This window comes from Natrix helvetica (genome assembly GCF_964273705.1).
Source record: "Natrix helvetica genome assembly, chromosome: 1".
NCBI lineage: Eukaryota > Metazoa > Chordata > Lepidosauria > Squamata > Natricidae > Natrix > Natrix helvetica.
Window position 1 is genome coordinate 296416029 of NC_138548.1, and position 22306 is coordinate 296438334.

A 22306-nucleotide genomic window follows, 5' to 3' on the forward strand; every position below is an offset into this window, starting at 1 on the left:
AAATGTTTAAGAGTTTTATCCAACAAATACTAGGGGAATATCATGGCTTGTAACATTATGTTAGCACAGAAGTTGGTAAAGCCTACCCTTAACATTTATTTTATTTCGTAGTCAGCCTTGAAATCAAACAATTAGTAATTAACTAATATATTCTCTGTTTTTTTTCTTCAATATTATTTACATGTTTATGCCTAAAACTATATATATGTTATTAGGACTGGAAGATATCCCAGATATCTAATCATCCAGGCATCTAGATAATTCATATTTGTTTTTAAGAGTTTAAATTATTTTCTGATTAAATGGTAACCCAATGGCAATATATCACTGTGAATTTATATTTTACATTACTCTAAGCACATTTTAAATCTGCCTAGAAATGTGAGCTAGCATCTGAAGTTGGCAGGCTGGTATGTGGAAAATGTCACATAAATGTTTAACAGAACTGAAAAAGCCCAGATCTGCCTTGTTAGCGTCTGCTAACAATGGGCAAATCTTAAAAATGTGGTCTAAACTCCATTTAATTTGGGAATTATTTGAGATTATCTAAAAACTGAGAAGAAGATTTATATTTCTCCCCTGGCTTTCTAAGGCCTTGGACTAGTGCTTCTGTTCCAAGTCCCTCTCCATTAATGGAGGTTTACCTTTCCCCCCTGTTGCTGATCTTTTGCACAACTATTGTTGCAGCAGGAGCAGCAGAAAGGATGTGCATGAGGAAAGAGCATTTTACCTCTTCTCAATTTCCCCCTTCATTGATCAGTCATGATAGAGAGCAGTTCTCCAAGAAAAGGTTCTAGATGAGTAACTGGGAGGCTCAATCTACTAGACCCATGATGGCGAACCTATGGCACGCGTGCCACAAGTGGCACGCGGACCCATTTGTCAGGGCACGCGAGGCGCTGCCCTGTCAGCTGGCCAGCACGCATGCGCACACTGGCCAGTTGAGTTCACCTTTTTAAAAGCTATTTTTCGCCTTCCCCAGGCTCCAGAGGCTTTATAGGAGCCTGGGGAGGGCGAAAAGAGCCTCCCCCGCCCCCCCGGAGGCTTCAGGGACTGTCCCTGAAGCCTTCGGAACGCTTAAAACCACCATCCGAGCAAACCGGAAGTGACTTCCGGGTTGCTCGGAGGGTCGTTTTAAGCGTTCTGAAGGCTTCAGGGACCATCCGAGGCTTCCCTGATGCCTTCGGAGCGCTTAAAACCACCCTCTGAGCAAACCGGAAGTGACTTCCGGGTTGCTTGGAGGGTCGTTTTAAGCGTTCCAAAGGCTTCAGGGACCATCCGAGGCTTCCCTGATGCCTTCGGAGCGCTTAAAATGACCCTCCGAGCAACCCGGAAGTCACTTCCGGTTTGCTCGGAGGGTGGTTTTAAGCACGCCGAAGGCTTCAGGGAAGCCTCTGGACAGTCCCTGAAGCCTCCGGAGGGCCTCCGGGGGGTCGGGGGAGGCTTTTTTTGCCCTCCCCAGGCTCCTATAAAGCCCCTGGAGCATAGGGAGGGCAAACAAAATGTAAAAATGGGGGGGTCGCGCGTTTTGCGCACATGCGCACTGGGGGGGTCGCGCGTTGCATTATGGGTGCGGCATGTATGCACTCGACCCCCCTGCGCTCCCCCCCACTTGTGGCACGCGAGCCAAAAAAGGTTCGCCATCACTGTACTAGACTGTTAACATACTCTTGTATCCCTCAGTATCCCACTGATTAGGTGAGGCCCAACAATTGAGCCCATTTTTAAAATTACCTGGGGTTTGGGAAATATCACTCTTTGAAATTCCTAAAATGCTGTCTTCAAAAGCACTCCTCAGTATTTCCAGACAAAAATTCTGGTTTAGGGTATATGAACCAGTATAAGAGATGAAGTTCTGATAATGCTTTGCAGTTGCAGAAGAACAGCAGAGAAGGGGGAAGCTGTTCCTGTAATCCAGGGATGTCAAACTTGTGGTCCGCAGGCCAGATGTATCATGCACTGGCCATACCACCCCCTTTTTAGCAAAGGGGGGGGGGAAGATGCTATACGTCACATGCCGACAATGTGACAAAGCGAGTTTGACACCCCTGCTATAATCTCTTGAACAAAGTTAGAATAATGCTGAGGAAGATTTGAAAGTAGGAATGTCTTGGAAGAAGCTCCTGCAGGGAGGGGGAGATGAGCTGGAATATCTTCTCCATTTTGGATTTTAAACCCAGGCAAAGCAAATTTTGTTTCTTCTCTATGGATGAGTTTTACAGACCATAGAAGTATTTCCTTCCTTCTTTCCTTCCTTCCTTCCTTCTTTCCTTCCTTCCTTCCTTCCTTCCTTCCTTCCTTCCTTCCTTCCTTCCTTCCTTCCTTCCTTCCTTCCTTCCTTCCACCAGAACACCAATAACTTTGCTGTCCTGTCTAGGCTGTACACACTTCAAAGACTACTTATAGAAAAACTAAGTTCCTCTGTTAACTTCCTTTGTCCAACTGTACTTACTAAAACCACTTATGAGCCACAGTGGCACAGTGGTTAGAGTGCAGTACTGCAGGCTACTTCTACTGACTGCCGGTAGCCTGTAATTTGGCAGATTGAATCTCACCAGGCTCAGAGTTGACTCAGCCCTCCATCCTTGTGAGGTGGATAAAATGAGGACCCAAATTGTTGGGGGCAATATGCTGACTCTGTAAACTGCTTAGAGAGGACTGTAAAGCACTGTAAAGCAGTATATAAGTCTAAGTGCTATTACTATTGCTATTTTGAACCACACAAACTAGGCTAGAGCATTCCTAGAGCATCCCAAATTTTTCAAGCCTATGACTTTTTGGATTGTATTTCAACTACAGTTTTTACTCACGCCAAAGAAATCTATAAAGAATCTCTTCTCATAATGATTGTTCAGTTTGCTTATTGGCAAATTTCTATTAAACCTAGGTTTTTGAGCAGCCTGGTTTATTCAAAGCTTCTCAATTTCTACATGATGCACATTTAAAAAAATAAAGATAATGTGTATAGCAATAGAATTCTGCCAAAGGAAAGTAAAGCAGTTTTCCTATACCCCTGTTATGATGTGTAGAATTAGAATGGCGATGTGATACAATTAAGTCTAAACAACACCCTTGTGGAAAAAAGTCTTATATTATATTTTAATGTGATTTGGCAAGCTGGAGGAAAGCAATCAACTTTCTAAATGATTTTTATGTAGTATATTAGGGATAATTCAGTAGTTTGAAGAGTAACTGGAATATATAAGCATAAAATAATCCAAACTAGTTAGCAGTAAATATTCTAGCTCATATTCAAGGTGGACTGTGAAAAGTCTGTTATAGACTAATTGCTAATTATACCGCTAGGAATAATATTAATCAAGAATAAGTACAGTTTATACATATTTCTGCAGGAGCTAGCTTCTCTTGAATTTAATAATAGTTTCCACCCTGCAAGTATATGTATAGATCCATCTCTTTAATTACTGTTAAGTTTTTGTCAAACCTATTTTGAATCAGTATCATACAAGTAGTGATGTTATGTATATTTGATAAGAAAAATAATAATAAATTGGTCTGAACAGACAGCAGCTAACATCTGAAAAGCATACATATAAACTTTTTATAGTTTTTCGTATATATAAATCTGGACATGTAGTTTGCATGAGAATATTCTTTTATATAAATTTATCATTGCAGGTTTTGTAAGTATTTTGTCATTTCAGACTCTTATTTTTTATATACAATATTTCAAATTTAAATACAACTTGAACATATACAGTACATATATATATATATATTCCGATTCTAGAGGTATGAAAAATACACACCACTGAATATAACCAAGCAATTTGCAAAATCAGGATCAGTGTGAGCTAAGGAGCAGCAGCTCTTCCAGAGGAAAAAGTGAGAACAAAATGGTTTTTCCTCTAGAAGCTTGTGTGTTTTGCTGTTATACTGAGGAAAAGGAAGTCTTCCTCTCCTTTCTAGAGAGGAAGTCTTAAAAGCTCCAGTGACCAGCAGATGCAAAATGGCTCTCTTGCCATCAATGTGGCTGACTCAGTGGTGGTAGAAAGCCACAGCCCCCTTTTTTGGGAAAATGATAAAAAAGCAATGATATGTCTATACATCTTGATTTGAACAAGGGTAGCTGAGAGAATGATTGAAGAAAGACAATTAAAAATGAAGTAGTAATAGCAATAAATAAAGTCACCTGGTTTAAAAACCATGCGACTATTACTTTCAAAGAGAATAAATGCCCTTCAATGAGAAAGTCAGTAATTTCTATTCATTTGTTTTATATATACACACATAAACACACACACACACACAGACAGACATACACACATACAAAACCATATATATGAAATGTACACACACACACACACACACACACACACACACATTTATTGTTTAAAGGAATACCTCATGTTTTCTCCAAGAGTTCAAATGGGCTTACATGGATACTCTTTTCATTTTATCCCATCAACAGTACCCTTATGAAATAGATCAGATTCAAAAGAGAATGAACTGCTGGAAGTCATCATACTTTTCATTTCATGGGCAAAGCTGGACCCCAAATCCCACAATTCCCTTCATTTTCAGGAATGAAGATTATATTCGGCAGAGTCTTGTTCTTTCCTGCCCTTCTTTATGGTTTCCTGACTTTCTTCAGGTCGCATTTGTATGTGCATGTGTGCATGACTTGGGAAGAGTTCATGTTTTGCTGCAAATTGCTGTCAAGAGAATGCTTTGTGCCACTGATTTAGATGATGGCTGGAAGTCAATAAAAAGTGGACTAAGAAGGTCTGGAGTTTTCACAAACAATAGTATGCTAATAGTTAATTGATAGTTGCTATAGCTTTGGTAGAATATATGACAAATTCCTTGTATAAATCAATTCTAGGTCTACCATTGATTAACTCTCTTCTGTTAATGACTTTCTTAGTTGGTATGATTTCACGTACACAATAGAAGATATATGGTTGTAAAATTTCCTGGTATTATAATCTCTGATCCAAATCTTCTAGAGTTTCTCTGCTGTAGGTTCATTCAGCTGCGAATCTGATTTAGCAACTCTATTTTGATTGCACAGTGTATGATTAAATACACTGAAGTAAATACATTTTTAGCTGTTAAGAAAAAAAATAATTTTAAAAATTATGTAACATACTATCCCTGGGAGAATATAATAATAAAACTGCTTTGCTTGTCTAAAAAAATAAACTATTTCCAGCCTCTTGGCATTAATGTTTTAGCTGGTAACAGTTTTACTGAATGAGGATGGCTCATTATGTATTTTATGTAGTTATCACTTCATGTGAGATTCAAGGGAGATATGTTTCAAAATATATTTTTTCCAATTAAAAACTGTTGCTAACAACCACATAAAATTAATGTTTTGTGTTTTGTGCAAAAGATGTTATATATGATGTATAATAGACAACTGTTTCCTGCAATGTAAAACGGTTTCTCATGAAGGAAAAGAGTTTCATTGTGCTTGCAATTATTTGTGTAAACATAAACAACATAATGGAGTGCAAAAGCAATTAGTTGTCACTTTGGTATAAATTTTTAGTTATTAGAAGTCAGCTCAATAAAAAGCCACAGAGAAGGTAATAAAATGAAATAAATGTTTAGTTGATGAACTTAGACCTAATACATTATTTTGATTAATAAAAATGTTGAAATAGATATTCTAGGTATCTCAGGACTTGTAATGGGAATTCTTGTACTACGTAGGTTTATGATATACTGTAGATTTGTCTTGTCATTAATTGCTTTGAAAAATGATGGGGAAGTGCACAAGTTACAGTTCTCAACTTCTTCTTGAATAAGTAACCTTCCATATTACTGAAGAGGGGGTAGAATTCAGCATGGAGGTACTGTTTTCCTTTTTATTCTGAATTTATTTCAGTTAAGCCTAATAACTACCAGAAATTATATGAACAAAACAGCAGGAATATATTGAGAAAATCTAATTGAACAGTGTGAAGCTGTGTCATTGATGTAGTCTAAATATTTATTGTCTTTTAATTTATTGGGCTTTAAGCATTCTGAAGGCTTTTGGCCTTGTTTGTTCCAAATCTATGCCTAAAGCTTAGGAATAGTTTGATACCTAGCCAGTAATGCTTGCTTAGAAAAAAATGCTTTCTGAGAAATAGGGAAACTATGATTTCTAATTCCACTTTAGGAATGAAAGCAAGCTGAATGTTGGACCAGCCATTCTTAGCTCAACTCACTTCACAGAGTTGTTGTGAGGAAGGAGTATTAGGTACTTGACTTACTTATAAAGTAATAAAAATAGAATAAAAATTAAATAACTAAATAAAAATATTTCTCACCCTATGCGTATGGATACATATCTGCTAAATAAATTGATTTTCCTACCTGGACATAACTTAGTGAGGGAGCTACATATTTTTGGAACATGTAATACACATTTGCCTGTTTTATCACCAAAACACCTGGCAGAAATTACAAGCCACTGGCCAATTCCTGCCAGTTTTGAAAGTGTGTGACCGTTTATCATGGTTTAGGTTTAGGATATAACTGGAAGAAATAATGAAATACATTTTGCAAAACGGCTTTATCAGTTTCATGCCTTAGAACAGCAGAGATGAGAGAGAGAGAGAGATGGAATGGTTCCTCTGAGTATATGTCTACACACCCTGACATATATTTTGGGACTCATCACATTTGAGGCATTTAAACAAAAATAAAACTGAACATTTTGTATTGCTTGACGGTTGCGTGATCAATTTAACAATATTATTAGGGCTAACACATCAGGCTAAATATCAGATATCAGACCTGGTTCAAACATCACTATTGTAGTATGGTTAATATAAATTTATAGTTCACACAATGGTAAACAGTTTTACTTTAACCAGAGTTGTTCCATTCACATGAACTCAACTCACTTTCTGTCCTGCCTCCCTCAGTCAAAGGCAGTAGATGGGAAATTTAAGTTAAATTTTAAATGTAAGTTAAGATCCCAGCAGGGTAATTGGGGAATTGAATTTAACAGAATACTAGTATTGCCACAATTGCAACTAGAAGGAATCTAGTTCACTTGTAAAATGGGATCATGGAAGGTATGTTCAAAGCTAATTGTGGTGAAATATTTATAACATGTTCTTGATTTATTCTATTATTTTTAATGTAGCTCTATTTACATAGGAATTCAGAAAATACATGTTGTATATAGAGGATGAGCACTGAACAGGCAAGATAGGATTTTCTGCTTCTGATTAATGTGCTTATTAAGATACCTACAGCAGATCATGAAGCAGCAGTCTAATAGTAAAACGTTCTAATGAACGTCACAGAGTTTGAATTTAAAAAGGGCAATGTTTGATCTTATCAAATGTAGGAATTTAGATATTTAGGAATATTCTTCAAATAGGGAAGAAAGAATTATAATAGCATGTAGGTGTATTCCAGTATATCCATGCTTTTATTCCCTCGAGGTTGAATTCTTGTGTTTTTTGCACCAGCTGGAAACCAGAAAACCATGTGTTCTAATCCTGCCTGAGGCACAAAGCTAACTCAGAGACTTTGGACCAACCCTTCTCTCTCAGCACTAGGAAGAATGCAATGGTAAGCCACTTTTTTAAAAAAAGGGCTTACCAAGACAGCTGCAGGGACTAGTCCAGGTGGCCACCTAGCATGAAGACTGACTTAAAGGCATAGCTTTTCCCACAACTTAGGTCTGCCTTCGAAGTCCACCAGGGAACTTCAGCTGATTTGGAATGTGGTAGCCTGCGTGCTGGGATTTTCTCAGAGTACATTGCATACATTGCAAAGTATATTTCATTACTACTTCCAGTTATATCATAAACCATGATAAACACATCTCTGTCAGGCACTTTCAGAAGTTGAAGGCAACAAGTGCAAATTCTAAGTGTGGGTTTTGACCTGCAAGCTTGGCACTATGTTATGTACTAGATTTCTTCTCCAAACAAAATTTGCATGCTCTGTGCAATCAACCTGGAAAATAATGGTTCAAACCACCACACCAATGTGAGAAGGTAAGGTAAAGATAAAGGTTCCACTCGCATATATGTGCTAGTCGTTCCTTACTCTAGGGCAGTGCTTCTCAAAATGTGGGGCGCTCCCTCCAGGGGGGGCGCGAGGCTCCGTAAAGGGGGGCTCGAAGCCGGGTCAGGATCAGAGCGGGCGCTCTGGTGCATCTCCTCTGCCCGCTTTTGTTCCGCCCTGGCGGCAGGGATTGCCCGTCAGGATCGCTGAGGCCGCCCGCGTCTCTCTTCCCTCAGCCGCCCCTTCTCTTTCTCCTTCTTCCGACCGGATGCGTCTCTGTCTGGAGAGTTTCCAAGGCTCCGTGGTAAGGAAAGGCGAGAGTTTCCAAAGCTTAGAGCGCTCCGGTGTTTTATCCCGCTCTCCTTCCCTTTGAGCCCCGCCTCTGCGGCTCCCTCCCTCCCCAAGTCGGCAGTCATCTTAAGGACCACTTGGACAGTCTTCACATCTGGGATGCGTGGGTCTTTCCCACTGAGATGAGCAGGTGTTGTTTCTAGAAATCACTGCGTGCAGGATATATATGTGTGTGTTTGTGTGTGTATACATGCACATACAAGTGTCATTTCTTCAGTGTTATCACAGAAGTGAGTACACCCCTTAACATTTTGTAAATATTTAAGTATACTTTACTTTAAATCTTTTCTGCTACAGTTAATAAAGCTATTCTTTGTTGTAAATTGATCCACATTTCTTTCTTTTTTTATTCTCTTATACGTATAATAAGGATACAATGTTATGCAGAGGTGTACTTATAACAATTTTATAGACAAATGATACTATTTACAGTCGTGCGGGGGGCGCGAAATGTTTTCTTCTTCCTAGGGGGGGCATGACAGAAAATAATTGAGAAGCACTGCTCTAGGGGGTGGTGCTCATCTCCGAGACGTCTCCGTGGTCATGTGGCCGGCATGACTAAACACCAAACGCACACAGAATGCTGTTACCTTCCCACCAAAGGTGGTCCCTATTCTTCTACTTGTATTTTTTACGTGCTTTCAAATTGGCAGAAGCTGGGACAAGTAACGGGAGCTCACTCCGTTACGCTGTGCTAGGGACTCAAACTGCCAACCTTTCTGATCGACAAATTCAGCTTCTTAGCCACTTAGCCACCATGTCCCTAATATGAGAAAAGGGGGACTTTAAAAAAAGTCAAAAATATTTCCAAGTCTTGAAATATTTTACTTCTGAGATTTGGAGGTGGTGGAGTCTGTAAAGTTTCTAGAATTTTAGACCTGGGCAGTGGGAACGTGAGATGCCTAACCTCTGCTCAGCTTTTTGTTTTTTAAATGGATTGTTCTTATGATTTGCTAATGACATATAGGCATTTTTAATGTAAGCTGCCTGAAATTCGTGGAACTGGGCAAGAAATAAATGATATAAATGAGTAATAAAAACAAGGGATGATCCCAGCGTCTTGTTAATTTATTTTTACAGAGATCTTAATTTTTTAAAGTGACCTTTTTTTAAAAAAAGAAAAACAAACTTGGGAAGCTGATTTTTAAAATGTAATTTTAAAATGTAATGTCGTCATTGGATTGTCTCCCCTTGCTTTGGTTATTTTGTAGCCTACAATCAGGACTGTTAGATTGAGACTGACTGTGCTGTGACATGAAATGGTCCCACAAATGATCAGATAACCTTTTCCAGTAATAGGAACTTGCTTAGGTTAATAGAGGATGCCTGATTTCTGTTGGTTCTTAGTTTACATATAATCTCCCTCTTTTTGAGGCTGTAGGCTGTGGAAAAAGGTTTGAACTAGTCAGGTTTGAACTAGTCTGATGTTAAATATGCTCTAGGTATGGGGAGCTATAACTGCTTCTTAGAAGAACTCCTATTATTGGGTGCATTAAAAATAAATAAGACAATGCAATCCTTGTGTTTGAACATCTGTTGGCAGTAATTAACTGCAACTCTCCCAACTACTTAGATTGTTCTCCTCCCCCATCTTCTCTGTGGGAATTTGTGTAGTTATCACCATTTTATTCAATATGCCTTTTAATGTGTTTCAGCACACCGAGAAGACCAGAACAATCAGACTCCTCCTTTGGACAGAGGACACCTTCCCCATCCCTGACAAAAGCTGTTCCAGGCAGTGAAACCCCAAGAGAGAAACGGAGCCAGGGGCAAGCTCCCCAACACACTGATGGGCCCAGGAGGACTCTCCAAGTGGGTGGACGCTCACCGTCTGTTTCCCCGGAGCGAGGCAGCACGCCTACCTCACCTTATTCCGTCCCACAAATTGCCCCCCTTCCCAGTAGCACGCTCTGCCCTATATGCAAGACAACGGATCTCACCTCCTCTCCTAACCAGCCAAACTTCAACACCTGCACACAGTGTCACAACAAGGTCTGCAACCAATGTGGATTCAACCCCAACCCTCATCTGACCGAGGTAATGGTTCCTTATGTCTCTATGGATAGCAGTAACACTGGAAACAAGCTTATTCGGTGTTTTTAGCTCTGCTAAATTGCTTGCCTAGTTTATTAAGGATCTTGTATGCAGTGTCAGAGCATGTTAAAGGCCCACCTAACAAGATAGAATGCTTTCTGTCGACTTTATTAGAAAATGTACTAAATACACACACACACACACTCACACATCACAAATGCACACAATGTATCTATCAAAAGGTGAGAATAAGAAGACAGAGAAAAAGAAGTGTTTCATCTGCTGGCCGAGTAGATCAAGGAGAATAGGAAATTCCTAAGGATTGTATATATGTAGGAAATGAATCTCAGTGTCTTTCCAATACAATATTTCCATCTGTTATACTGTATGTATGTATGTATGTATGTATGTATGTATGTATGTATGTAGCTGATGACAGGTAAATAGCTTGAAATAGATCTATACTAGTCTCCCTTTATTTATTTATCAGCACAAATACAACACAAATATAAAAAGGCAACATTAAAAATAAAAATATGGTTTTCTGCCTGGATGGTCCTCTGTAATGAACCGAAGGACAGAAAGGGGGAGTAGTGAGCTCCCTCCCATATTTGGGCATACCAGGGGTTGTAACACAAATACATACATACATACATACATACATACATACATAATAGAATCTCTGCTGATTCTCACAGTAAGTGTTTATTCTTATACTTTGTTCAGACTTCATATGTTTTATTCTTAGAGGATGTTTTCAATGACCTTTCTCAAGAAATGAAAGCAACACTTATCCTGATTTATTAGTACTATCAGTCCAGTCGTGAAACAAGCTACTTTCTATAGCTTGTTTTGTTAACAGCTCTGGCTGATTTGCATTCTTCAGTTCTTTTAAGTATCTTTTCTTTTCCTTTTGGTTAGATAATATGCAGTGGTGGGTTGCAGATGGTACGCCCCGGTGCGCACATATTGGTGCCTGCCGGAAACAGCAGCCACTGTACCAGAACAGTGCTTTGGAGGGCCCGCCCGCCTGCCTCGTTCCTTACCTGTATTTGAAGGAAACGTGCCATCCATGCATGTGCACGCAGCATACGGCGCCTGCACGACGCTCCATCAAGTAGCTGGAGCATCGCAGGCAGGTGTGCATCCGTGCACAGCGCATGTGCCCATGGCACACGCCCGGCTCCCCTTGCAGCGTACTGGTTGCAATGGGAGCCAAAACCCACCACTGATAATATGAATCAAAACATGAAATGAAAGAACACATATAATGAACAATTCTATGCAATATAGGTAGTCCTAAACATATGACCACAATTGAGCCCAAAATTTCTGAGTAAAATAAAATCTAGTTTATGGTAACCCAGCTGAATAAAAATAGACATTAAGGTTTATTGTGTAGTTGCCTAGCTATTGATCTGAGTGATGAATAAGATCTCAAATTTCGTAATGATGTTAGAAAGGTATTTTCAGTGGGCTAATGCAAATGACCTTTCACCAGAGGATAAAATATTATATCATTTATTAACACCAAATGATGTATAGATACTTTTTATAGGTAGCCCTTTTGCTCCAAGGACACCACACTTTCCTAGTGTTCAGTCCACAATCTATGGCACTTTAACATACTAAGATTTTTTTAAATTTTTTAAAAAAAGAATCTCTTAAAATATTTTATGTCCTTCCTATTCAGAGGCAAATTGATATCTATTAACCTATTAATATCTTCAATAAAAAAAACATTACTTTCTGTTGGATATCAATTTGCAAAGGGATTGAACTCCCATAGCAACTACCCGTTCTAAATGAAAAATAAATGTAGGTTCTACAGTCATAATCAAATTAGGCAACATGTGAAAATGCTTGATTACTTTCAATGCATCTGTTGTTAATAGCAACCACTGTGATAGGAGAAGCAATTAGGAGTGGAACTGTAGAATAAAGGAATGGGCAGTAGCATTCTTGGGCCTTCCTTGATCATAGTCTCAGGAAATATCACTGCTCCAATTTAATGCCAATATCTTTTTTTCATGATAAAGTGCAAATTTTATTAGAAATGTGGCATTCAGCTAAGGATTAAAAATCTTTCTTTGCTTGTCACAGTCTCAGACTTGATTGCCCTAAGATTATTATTAAACAGTAACAATAAATATCTGAACTGCTATCAAGCAAATCTTAAGTTCTATATAGATTTGACATCATGGAAAGCCTACACATCCAACTATTAAGCGGCTCTAGATCTCCCCAGAATGATGAGAATGGATGCAGTAGGATGAACATGGATGTCATTTGAAAGATACTAACTGGAGCAGTATATTGTGCCACCATGTTGTGTTCTTCACTTTGAACACATAGTGTATCCATGTATCAGGAATCTAGTAACAAAATATTTTGGCTAGGGAAATTGCAATTCAACATATCTGAAGCATACCAGTCTGGGAAGGGCTGCCTTAGTTCTACAAATTTGTATATAATAGTAGGTCAATTGTGCCACCTTAAAACTATGAAACATGTTTGAATACATCATCTTTTATCTAGCAGTCTTTAATTTGTAATTAAAATGGGATGAATTATTTTATGTATTTACTTTATGTCCTTGTTCAGGTCAAAATTATTTATATGCAAATAAAGATGCAACCCTCTAACCACAATTACAATTCAACTTCCATTTATTTCAATGCTGTAATATCTATGCCTTAATGTTTAGACAAATATATTTTCCAATGAATTCCATTTAGAGAATGAAAACAGAATTTCTTGAATATTATTTGAAGAGCATTAAAAGATTGAGAATAAAAAGTTCTAAATTCAAATTGTCATCAATATATTTTGACTGTGAATTATGCAAAACCATAAGAGTTGCTTAATATCTACCTCCTATCTTCAATCTTTATGAATCTACATGGGGCTCCCCTTGAGATGCCCCCGGGGACTGCAGCTGGTCCAGAACGCGGCCGCGCGGGCAATTATGGTGAGTACGAGGTACTCCCATGTAACACCTCTCCTGCGCGAGCTGCACTGGCTCCCTGTAGTCTACCGGGTGCGTTTCAAGGTGTTGATCACCATCTTTAAAGCGCTCCATGGCACAGGACCTAGTTACCTGCGGGATCGCATCCTGCCCCATACATCCCTGCGACCAATTCGCTCTCACAGAGAGGGACTCCTCCGGGTGCCGTCCACTAAGCAGTGCCAGAGGGCGGCGCCCAGGAGTAGGGCCTTCTCTGTGATGGGCCCAGCCCTCTGGAATGACCTCCCCCCCGACATTAGGAAAACTACTGATCTCTGCTCCTTCCGCAAGAAACTCAAGACCCACCTGTTCCGACTAGCCGGCCTGGCTTAAATTAGAACTATATTCTCTAATCCCCCTGGCAATTTTAAATGATAAATTTCAAATTTTAGGGTATTTTAATTGTTTTAATTTTATTGTTACTGTTTTTAACTTTATGGCTATTTTATTTATGAATTGTAAAAATGTTTTATGTATATTCCTCCTCCGTGTCATATGCTTGTATATTTAATTGTACGCCGCCCCGAGTCCCTTCGTGGAGAGGGAGCGACTTATAAATCGAACAAATAAATAAAATAAATAAATAAAAGATATAAATAATGATATAAATGATACAAAATAAATAATTATATGATGATTCATTATCATGTTATTATAAAGAATAATAATCAAGCACCCTGTGAATTTCTTTATTTTTATTGTAATATCTTATTTGTAAAATTTGTGTTAAATGGCCACACAGATAGGGGCCAAGACAAATAAATATGAAAAGTGCCAGAAATAGTTTCCCTAAATAAGAAAACTTTAGCTCTCTTATCTGTGAGAATATGGAGCCTGGATTTTTATAAGACAAACTTTTATGACATATTATGAATTGGGAATTGGATTCTACTTCCTCAGCTGATTGACTAAAAAATTCTTTCCAACCTTGATTCATTACACTTTTAAATGGCTTATGTCTAAAATATAAGTTGGCAAACATTTATTCATTTAAGAAAGTAATATAAGTTTATTTAAAGAGTTACACCAATGTCAGTTTTAAGTAGTATTTTAGCCAAATAATTCTTAGATGCATGAGAATCATGATGTTTGAGAACATCATGCAAGACTTGAGTATTCTTCATTACCTGCTATGCTGGTAATATTTATTCATAATGTAATGTACATATTGGCAGTTTGGTCTAGTAGCTAAGGCACTAGGCTAGAAATCAGGACAGTGCGAGTTCCACTCCTGCCTTAGATATGAAAATTGGCTGGATGACTTTGGGCCAATCACTCTCTGCCCAACCTGTCTCACAGAATTGTTGTTGGGGGGAAATGGGAGGAGGAAAAATACTGTTCATGTTCACTGCCTTGAGTTATTTATAAAATAAATAAATTCAGGAGGAAAATCTAAATAAATAAATTTAAATAAGTACAATCAGAGCAGGCTTCAAAGTCTTTATTCCACCCAAATTAATTTATACGTCATGAAAGGAAACATTTATTTGTTCAATTGCTGTGCATTTGAATCGTCATGAATTAGATTACCACTCATTCTGAACCTATGTTGAATATACTTTTGAAAGTTTTATGGCATCGTTTTTTAACCATGCCACCTTTATTCTTTCTGATTTAAGAAGTAAACTATCCTCTGCTTAAAGAGAGTAATTGCCATTATCCTGCTTAGTGAGTGACAACTCAATCTGAGATATAATCACAGGACAGAACAGAAAGGAAAGACCCTTGGTTCAATAGATAATACCAAATTTGAAAGAGAACATTACTTCATTTATTTAAACATGGTATATAATAAAACCAAATATAATGAAAGATACATGGAAGAAAACTAAAGAAGCAAGAGTATATTGAGAATAGAGTGATTAAAATAGTGAGAGTACAGGTCCTATATGGGAAACTATTTGAAGACAGAAAATGGGTAAAGAGGGCTGAATAAGGAGTCCTTAGCAAAGTGGATGGGATTGAAAATAAAAGTGATGAAACTGAAATGAGGGAATGCCGGAAGGAAAGTTTGGGGAATGTGCATAGAAACAGAAGTGTGGAATAGAAATGAATATTGTACATGTTAAATGTCCAAGAAGAATAACGCTGAGAAAGAAACCATATGTTGAATATTGAAAAATGATAAGTTTTCAAGTGTAGATAGTGTAATCCAATTGGATTACTGTAATGTGCTCTGCATGGGGCTGCCCTTGAAGAGTGTCTGGAAGCTTCAACCAGTGCAAAATGCAGAACGATGTGGTATGAGCAATTATGTGTGCTTGTAGAACAGCATATATTATACTTCTGCTCTGTGAGTTCCATCTGTTGCCACTCTGCTTCCAGGTCCAATTCAAGGTGCTGGTTTTGAACTTTAAATCCCTTCATTCCTCATCCAAAATCAGATCTGGCAAGAGAGGCATGTTGTGGGTGTCAGCGTTCCAAGTAATGCCCCCATTGAAAGCAGAACTCCGAGGCAGGTAGATTCCTCAAAGAACACATTTATTGGATACATCATATTGGCACAATCGGTGAAAACCGACTCTGAAAATTCCCGCGGTTTTCACCTAATTAAAACAATGAAAGTTTTTCCTTTCCCCCAGGTCATCAGTCACATTGTTCAATCGAGGTGCTGGCCCGCTGCTTGCTTACTTTACTCCTCTTCTCCCAGCTACCTATTAGAATGACCTTGGTTCCCACAGGAAAACTTTTTGCTTTGATTGCAAAGCCTTTGTTAATTATCCCCCGCTCTTCCCTGTCACTGCGTTAAATGTTTGCTAGCCGAACTGAACTGAATAGCTGAACTGAAAGAGTTACTGCGCAGGTCATAAGCCTTATCTGACAATGATTTATTGCACATGCTTAACATGTTTATATACATCACACATTCCAGAGACTTCTTTCTCTTTTGATCTTTGTCCGTCTGCCAGGAAGCTGGTAGACAAAACTGCTCTTTCCAAAATGTAACAATTAGATAGATTTGTTTATTTCTTTATTTTATTATTTTTGTATTAAAGCTTGTTTTTAATTAGAATATGTTTCCGGGATTTTATTTTATTTTTCGCTTATTGAAGATATGCCTGTTTGGAAAAGCCGCGGTCTAAAATCTAGTTCAGGGTGAAATATTTTTCCCCTGACATTCCCTGTCCCCTCTTCTGCCTTGTGGCAACACTGAGGCTACAAAGATGGCCTCAGTCAGGTTCGCTTCAGGGTTGACGTATGTCTAATCACTCAGGGAACTACCCTTGGCAGACCTGAGAAGGCAGGCCTTTCTTATCATGGCTACCCACCTTATAGAATATTTCTACACCACCTGAAATGAAGTCAGCTCCATCCCTCCTTATTTTCCAGAAGTCTCTTAAGGCCCTTTGTTATCAGACCTAGAGATCTCAGGGGACTGGTGAAATCTTGAGATGGTTCCATTGCTGATTGAATCTCTTGTTTAAAAAAGAATGGAATAATATGACTGTGTTTGACTTTTAAAGCTTTTTATTTTACATTTTTATACTTTTTGCTGCATGCTGCCCAGAGTCAGTTCTTGTGAGAATATGAATTTGAAAAATAAAGGGAGAAATACACAAATATAAATATGTTGTACATTGGCTTTATGACTTATTTAATTTGTATAAGAATAGTGTGTCTGACTATGAACATTGGAAGAATGCCATGATTGTTCCATATACAAAAGAGAAAATAGCAAAAGTGCAAAAACTAGAGGGAGATTAGAGTATTAAGTATGCTGAGAAGTAGTTTTGCAGAATAGACAGCATCACCACCAGATGGATTCGTAACTGGCTGACCAACCACACTCAACGTGTAGTCCTCAATGGAACTGCATCTACATGGAGGGAAGTATGCAGTGGAGTACCCCAAGGCTCTGTTTTAGGCCCAGTACTCTTCAACATCTTCATCAATGATTTGGATGAGGGAATAAATGGGGAACTCATCACATTTGCAGTTGACACCAAGCTGGCAGGAATAGCCAACACTCCAGAAGATAGGCTTAAGATACAGAAGAATCTTGACAAACTTGAACATTGGGCACTATCTAATAAAATGAAATTCAATGGTGAAAAGAGTAAGGTTCTATATTTACGCAAGAAAAACGGAATGCACAGGTACAGTATAGATGATAACTTGCTCAGTAGTAGTAACTGTGAAAGGGATCTTGGAGTCCTAGTGGACAACCATTTAAATATGAGCCAGCAGTGTGTAGCAGCTGCCAAAAAAGCCAACACAGTTCTAGGCTGCATAAATAGAGGGATAGAATCAAGATCACGTGAAGTGTTAATACCACTTTATAATGCCTTGGTAAGGCCACACTTGGAATACTGCATTCAGTTCTGGTCGCCACGATGTAAAAAAGATGTGGAGACTCTGGAGAGAGTGCAGAGAAGAGCAACAAAGATGATTAGGGGACTGGAGACTAAAACATATGAAGAACGGTTGCAGGAACTGGGTATATTTAGCTTAAGAGAAAGAAGGGCTAGGGGAGACATGATAGCAGTGTTCCAATATCTCAGGGGTTGCCACAAAGAAGAGGGAGTCAAACTATTCTCCAAGGCACCTGAGGGTAGAACAAGAAGCAATGGATGGAAACTAATCAAGGAGAAAAGCAACTTAGAACTGAGGAGAAATTTCCTGACAGTTAGAACAATTAATCAGTGGAACAGCTTGCCTCCAGAAGTTGTGAATGCCCCAACACTGGAAGTCTTTAAGAAGATGTTGGATAGTCATTTGTCTGAAACGGTATAGGGTTTCCTGCCTAGCCAGGGGGTTGGACTAGAAGACCTCCAAGGTCCCTTCCAACTCTACTATTGTATTATTGTAAGGAGAATTCTTATGGAAAGCTCATATGAGGTAGTGCAAATCAGATTTTTAGCTCTTCAGCAGGTAATTGAGAAATTTATGACAGTGAGAAAATAATAAAATTTAGTTACATTTATTTAGAGAAATCATATGATAAAGGGATAAGCTTGAATTTTTGCATAAATATGGAGTTGAAAGTAAATGCAAGTAAACGTAGTTTATGACAGAAATAAAGCATGCATGAGAATAAATAAAATGCTTATCAAATGGTTCAATACTGAGACGGAATAATATGAACATGTGTGATGTACTTTAGGCTATTTAATGTATTTATGAATTAATGTATAAGAAATGCTCTGGGTGGTGTTAACAGTCGGTGGATTAGGGAAAGAAATGAATATTATTTGTATACAGATAATGCCATGCTGCTAGCTGAGAATATGAATGATTTACAATGCAACTGCGACTATAGAATTGAGTTAATGTATCGGAGACAAAGATAGTTGTGTTTAAATTCAAAAGACTAGTAGAAGTAGATGAATTTACATTCCTTGGTAGAATATTTAATAAAGATGGGAAATGAATGGGGGAAAAGTGTGATGTGGTAGCGATAGCAATACATAATCTGGTGTTGGGAACGGATGTTTGTCAAAAGAATTGAAATGGTTGTGTATAAGAATGTGATGCTGCCTCCTTTGTTATATGAAGTGAGAGTTTGGTGTGCCAGGGAAACAGAAATAAGTATTGGAAATGTGGTAGCACTAACTACAATTTTGGCAATTCCTTTGCCCACTTACTGATTTCTGAATGTATGTGGAGGGTGTACAAAAATAAATCATCCATATGTAAAAATATGTTGATATAATTTAGTCAGAGAGAATAAGAATTAAACTGAAAGCAAATGTATGAAGAAAAAGATGGTTAAAAGTCCATGGAAGTTTTAGTTGGATGAGAATTTTCAAAAACAAAAGCCAATCCATGAACATGATAGAAACAAGGATTGTTTGCAAGGCAGAAAGAAATGGAGGGCTAAACTAAATGTAAGTTACATTTTATTACCTCATACCTTTATTCATAAGAATAAGAAATAATACCTAATTTCTTACTTATTTTCTGCTCTTTATATAGGGTTAGTTTTCCTTTTGGGGATGTGAAGATGTGTGTGTGTTTGTATGTATGTGAGAGATAAAATAAATACATATATTAAAGTAGATCAGATTAAACAAGAACAGTAAATCCACATCATATCTATATCGACCCAGTAGGAGAAACAAAATGCTGTATAGTGGGTAACTCATAGCTGCATAATGTTTTCCAATAATTGGAATTTATTTATTGTTATAAATAGTCTAGAACCCACATTTCTTTAAATGTTGTGCACATCCCAAAGACTAGAAAGTAAATATGAAACACATATGTGCACACACAGGCACACACAGACACACACACACACACAGACACACACTGTACAGTTGGTGTCAGTTCTGAACATTTTTCTTTGTACTCCAATGCACTCAAAAATATACTTGACTGATTGCTGGGAATAGTATGAAATATGAAAAGATAAATGGAGGAAGTTTCAGAGAAATAGCTCTTAAAGATAATTAAAGTTAAATCTGTAAGGTACCGTATTTTTTGCACTATAAGATGCACTTTCCCCCCTCTCCAAAAAATGGGTGGAAATGTCCATGCGTCTTATAGAGCGAATGGCAGTGGTGATTAGTGGCAATCGGCAGCGGTGGCAATTGGCGGCGGGAAACAGCTGATTGGTGTTATTTTGGGAGGCTGATCCAACCACCAATCAACTGCTCAGCAGAGAAGGCTCTAGAGTTCCCTGGCGGCGGCGGCAGCTCAGCACAGTTGATCGGTGGTGGGCACAATGGAGCAGAGCCCTGACAAGCCATGTGATGGGGCTGTGATAATATGCTGAAGTTGACCAGGCTGTTTGCTGTTTGCTGCAAGGACACGAGCCAGATGAATGCCGGATGGATGCTGGGAGGCAGAGGCAGATTTTTTTTCTTGTTTTCCTCCTCTAAAGCTAATGTGTGTCTTATGGTCCAGTGCATCTTATAGTGCAAAAAAAAATGGTACATGAATGGGAAGAACTAGGCCATTCCCATGCAAACTTTCACTAGCTTTTCTTTTCTTTCTTTTCCTCTTTTCTTTTCCTCTTTTCTTTTCCTCTTTTCTTTTCTTCTTTTCTTTTCCTTTCCTTTCCTTTCCTTTCTCAGGAGTTTTATCAAGCTTCAAGATAGTATGGTGATGAAGCACCAATTTTTGCTTCTCTTTATAGTGCAAAAAGGCACATTGAGGTATTCTGCATTTTAGGCAGATTATATCAATGTTTGTTAACATCTCTGAAACTCATCCTATCCCTTTTGCTTCATCGCTTGTTCTCATTCTTTGAATTCCAGAGACCAGTATTTTCTAGTTGACAATTCTGATTTCTGACATGAGCAATAAATCAGCATCTGGCTTTCTTTTTATAGCAGATCCATTTTTTCCCACTTTGCCGTATTACCTAGCTTTTGTCTGAACTAAATATACCACTTTTACAATCCTTTCACTTGGGATTTATTTATTGATTGGCTGACACTTAAATTTTGGCATTTTAAAAGAAGAGCTGCAAGCAAATCATACTTTATCTGCTATTGTAGTTCTCAGCCGTATTTCTGTGATCCATTATAATTATGCATTATACTATTCAGAACTTTAAAATTGAAGTTAACAAGCTATCATTATATAATGAGCATTGTTTCCATTGTTCATAACCTCCGGTGTTCCTTTTGTGCAAACAGATCGAATCATTTTCCCACTCCCCTCATCTTTGCTGGTATGTGGATTTGGGGAAAATAACAAAAATACTGTTACAGCAAAGCAGAAAGATGAGATAAGTGCTAATGAAAAAGTGTTGGATATATTATTCCCAAAGAATGAAGCAATTAGCTTAACTGACAGTCCTTTTAAGATTGTGTCATCCACACATTTTTGCCTGATACAGGAAATGAACAAGGCTAAGCTAAAGTTCTGAGACATTTTAAGAAACATGATAAATAATATAGTTTGTTCAGATTGAAACATTTCTGTTTTCTTCCCCCCCCCAAAAAAGGAGGCTTGTGGGTGTTATTGTGGGAGAGTGAACATAGGGGTGAAAATTAATTAAAGCAGCAGGTAGCAAGGGGAACAACTTTGGGTGTATTAAAAACAGCATGTTTTCAATTCTGCAATTGCTGTTTTGCCAAGGACAGTATAGAGAGCCTTAAACAAGAACATATAAATGCTCCAAGGTCTCAAGCTTGTGATTTTAGTTGGTCATTGAAGCATGCACTTGTGATATTAGCCTTTAAAATTATCTCGGTTGTTTCTAATTAAATGGGGAATTTAATATTTGCATCAACAAAGCTCTAATGTCAGATACAAGGACCTGAGAATTGAAATCCATAGATGGATTCAGGTGACACGCAGTCACAGGCAGCTTCTTTAACGATGGTTGTATGGAATCCAGTGGCTCCATTTACTGAAACTCTATACTCTCCACCAAATGTCTGCTAAGAGATTGCTAAAAATGCTGGGGCGGTATGCATTACTAGATTTCCAAATAAATGCTGAAGTTTGGTTCTATCCTACATTGCTGCAGAAAATAACTTTACATGTTTAATATTTTTTTTACTTAAAAGTTTAGTCTTACTTTTATTTGCTCAGAAATAAAATGGTTTCAGTATGTTCATGTAATCAATACTATTCCTGAATCCTCATAAAGTCCTTGAGGGTTTTTTTTCTCCATCATGAAAGGGTTTTTAATTTCTTTGATTTCTGCAAACACTTTATCATTTGTAACTCCAAGTATTTATTCAAAACTTTTCTTTCCTGTGAGGAGGGTGGAGGGAGGGAAACAACATCAGATCTGAACTTCATATTGGGCAGAAATGTCCAAGGGTGTAATAATAACCAAATAAGTAATATTCCTCTGGGTTTCTGAATTGTAATTCCATGTTGACTGTCATCTCTGTCTTATAGTCCAAAATGTCTTTATATTTCGGTATTTCTTTATCAGGCAATATTTATCCCCTTTATATTGATGGTCTTCCAAAATATTCTCTTTTACATCTTTCACTTCTTGTTTAAAACCTATTGCAAATATTA

At 38.0% G+C, this 22306-nt stretch overlaps 1 protein-coding gene and 1 long non-coding RNA gene across 3 annotated transcripts in view; one reads left to right on the forward strand and one right to left on the reverse strand.

Annotated features, from left to right (window-relative positions):
* The window catches only part of LOC309383847, a 381089-nt gene that overhangs the window by 339173 nt on the left and 19610 nt on the right, over nucleotides 1-22306 (reverse strand). The gene's annotated exons all lie outside the window — the stretch shown is intronic.
* Nucleotides 1-22306, forward strand: part of BSN (bassoon presynaptic cytomatrix protein) — a 218626-nt gene that overhangs the window by 21556 nt on the left and 174764 nt on the right. For both annotated transcript variants that reach the window (XM_081936756.1, XM_081936755.1), the window contains exon 2: nucleotides 9990-10371. In XM_081936756.1, coding sequence (XP_081792882.1) covers nucleotides 9990-10371 — 382 coding nt within the window. The remainder of the gene's footprint in view (nucleotides 1-9989; nucleotides 10372-22306) is intronic.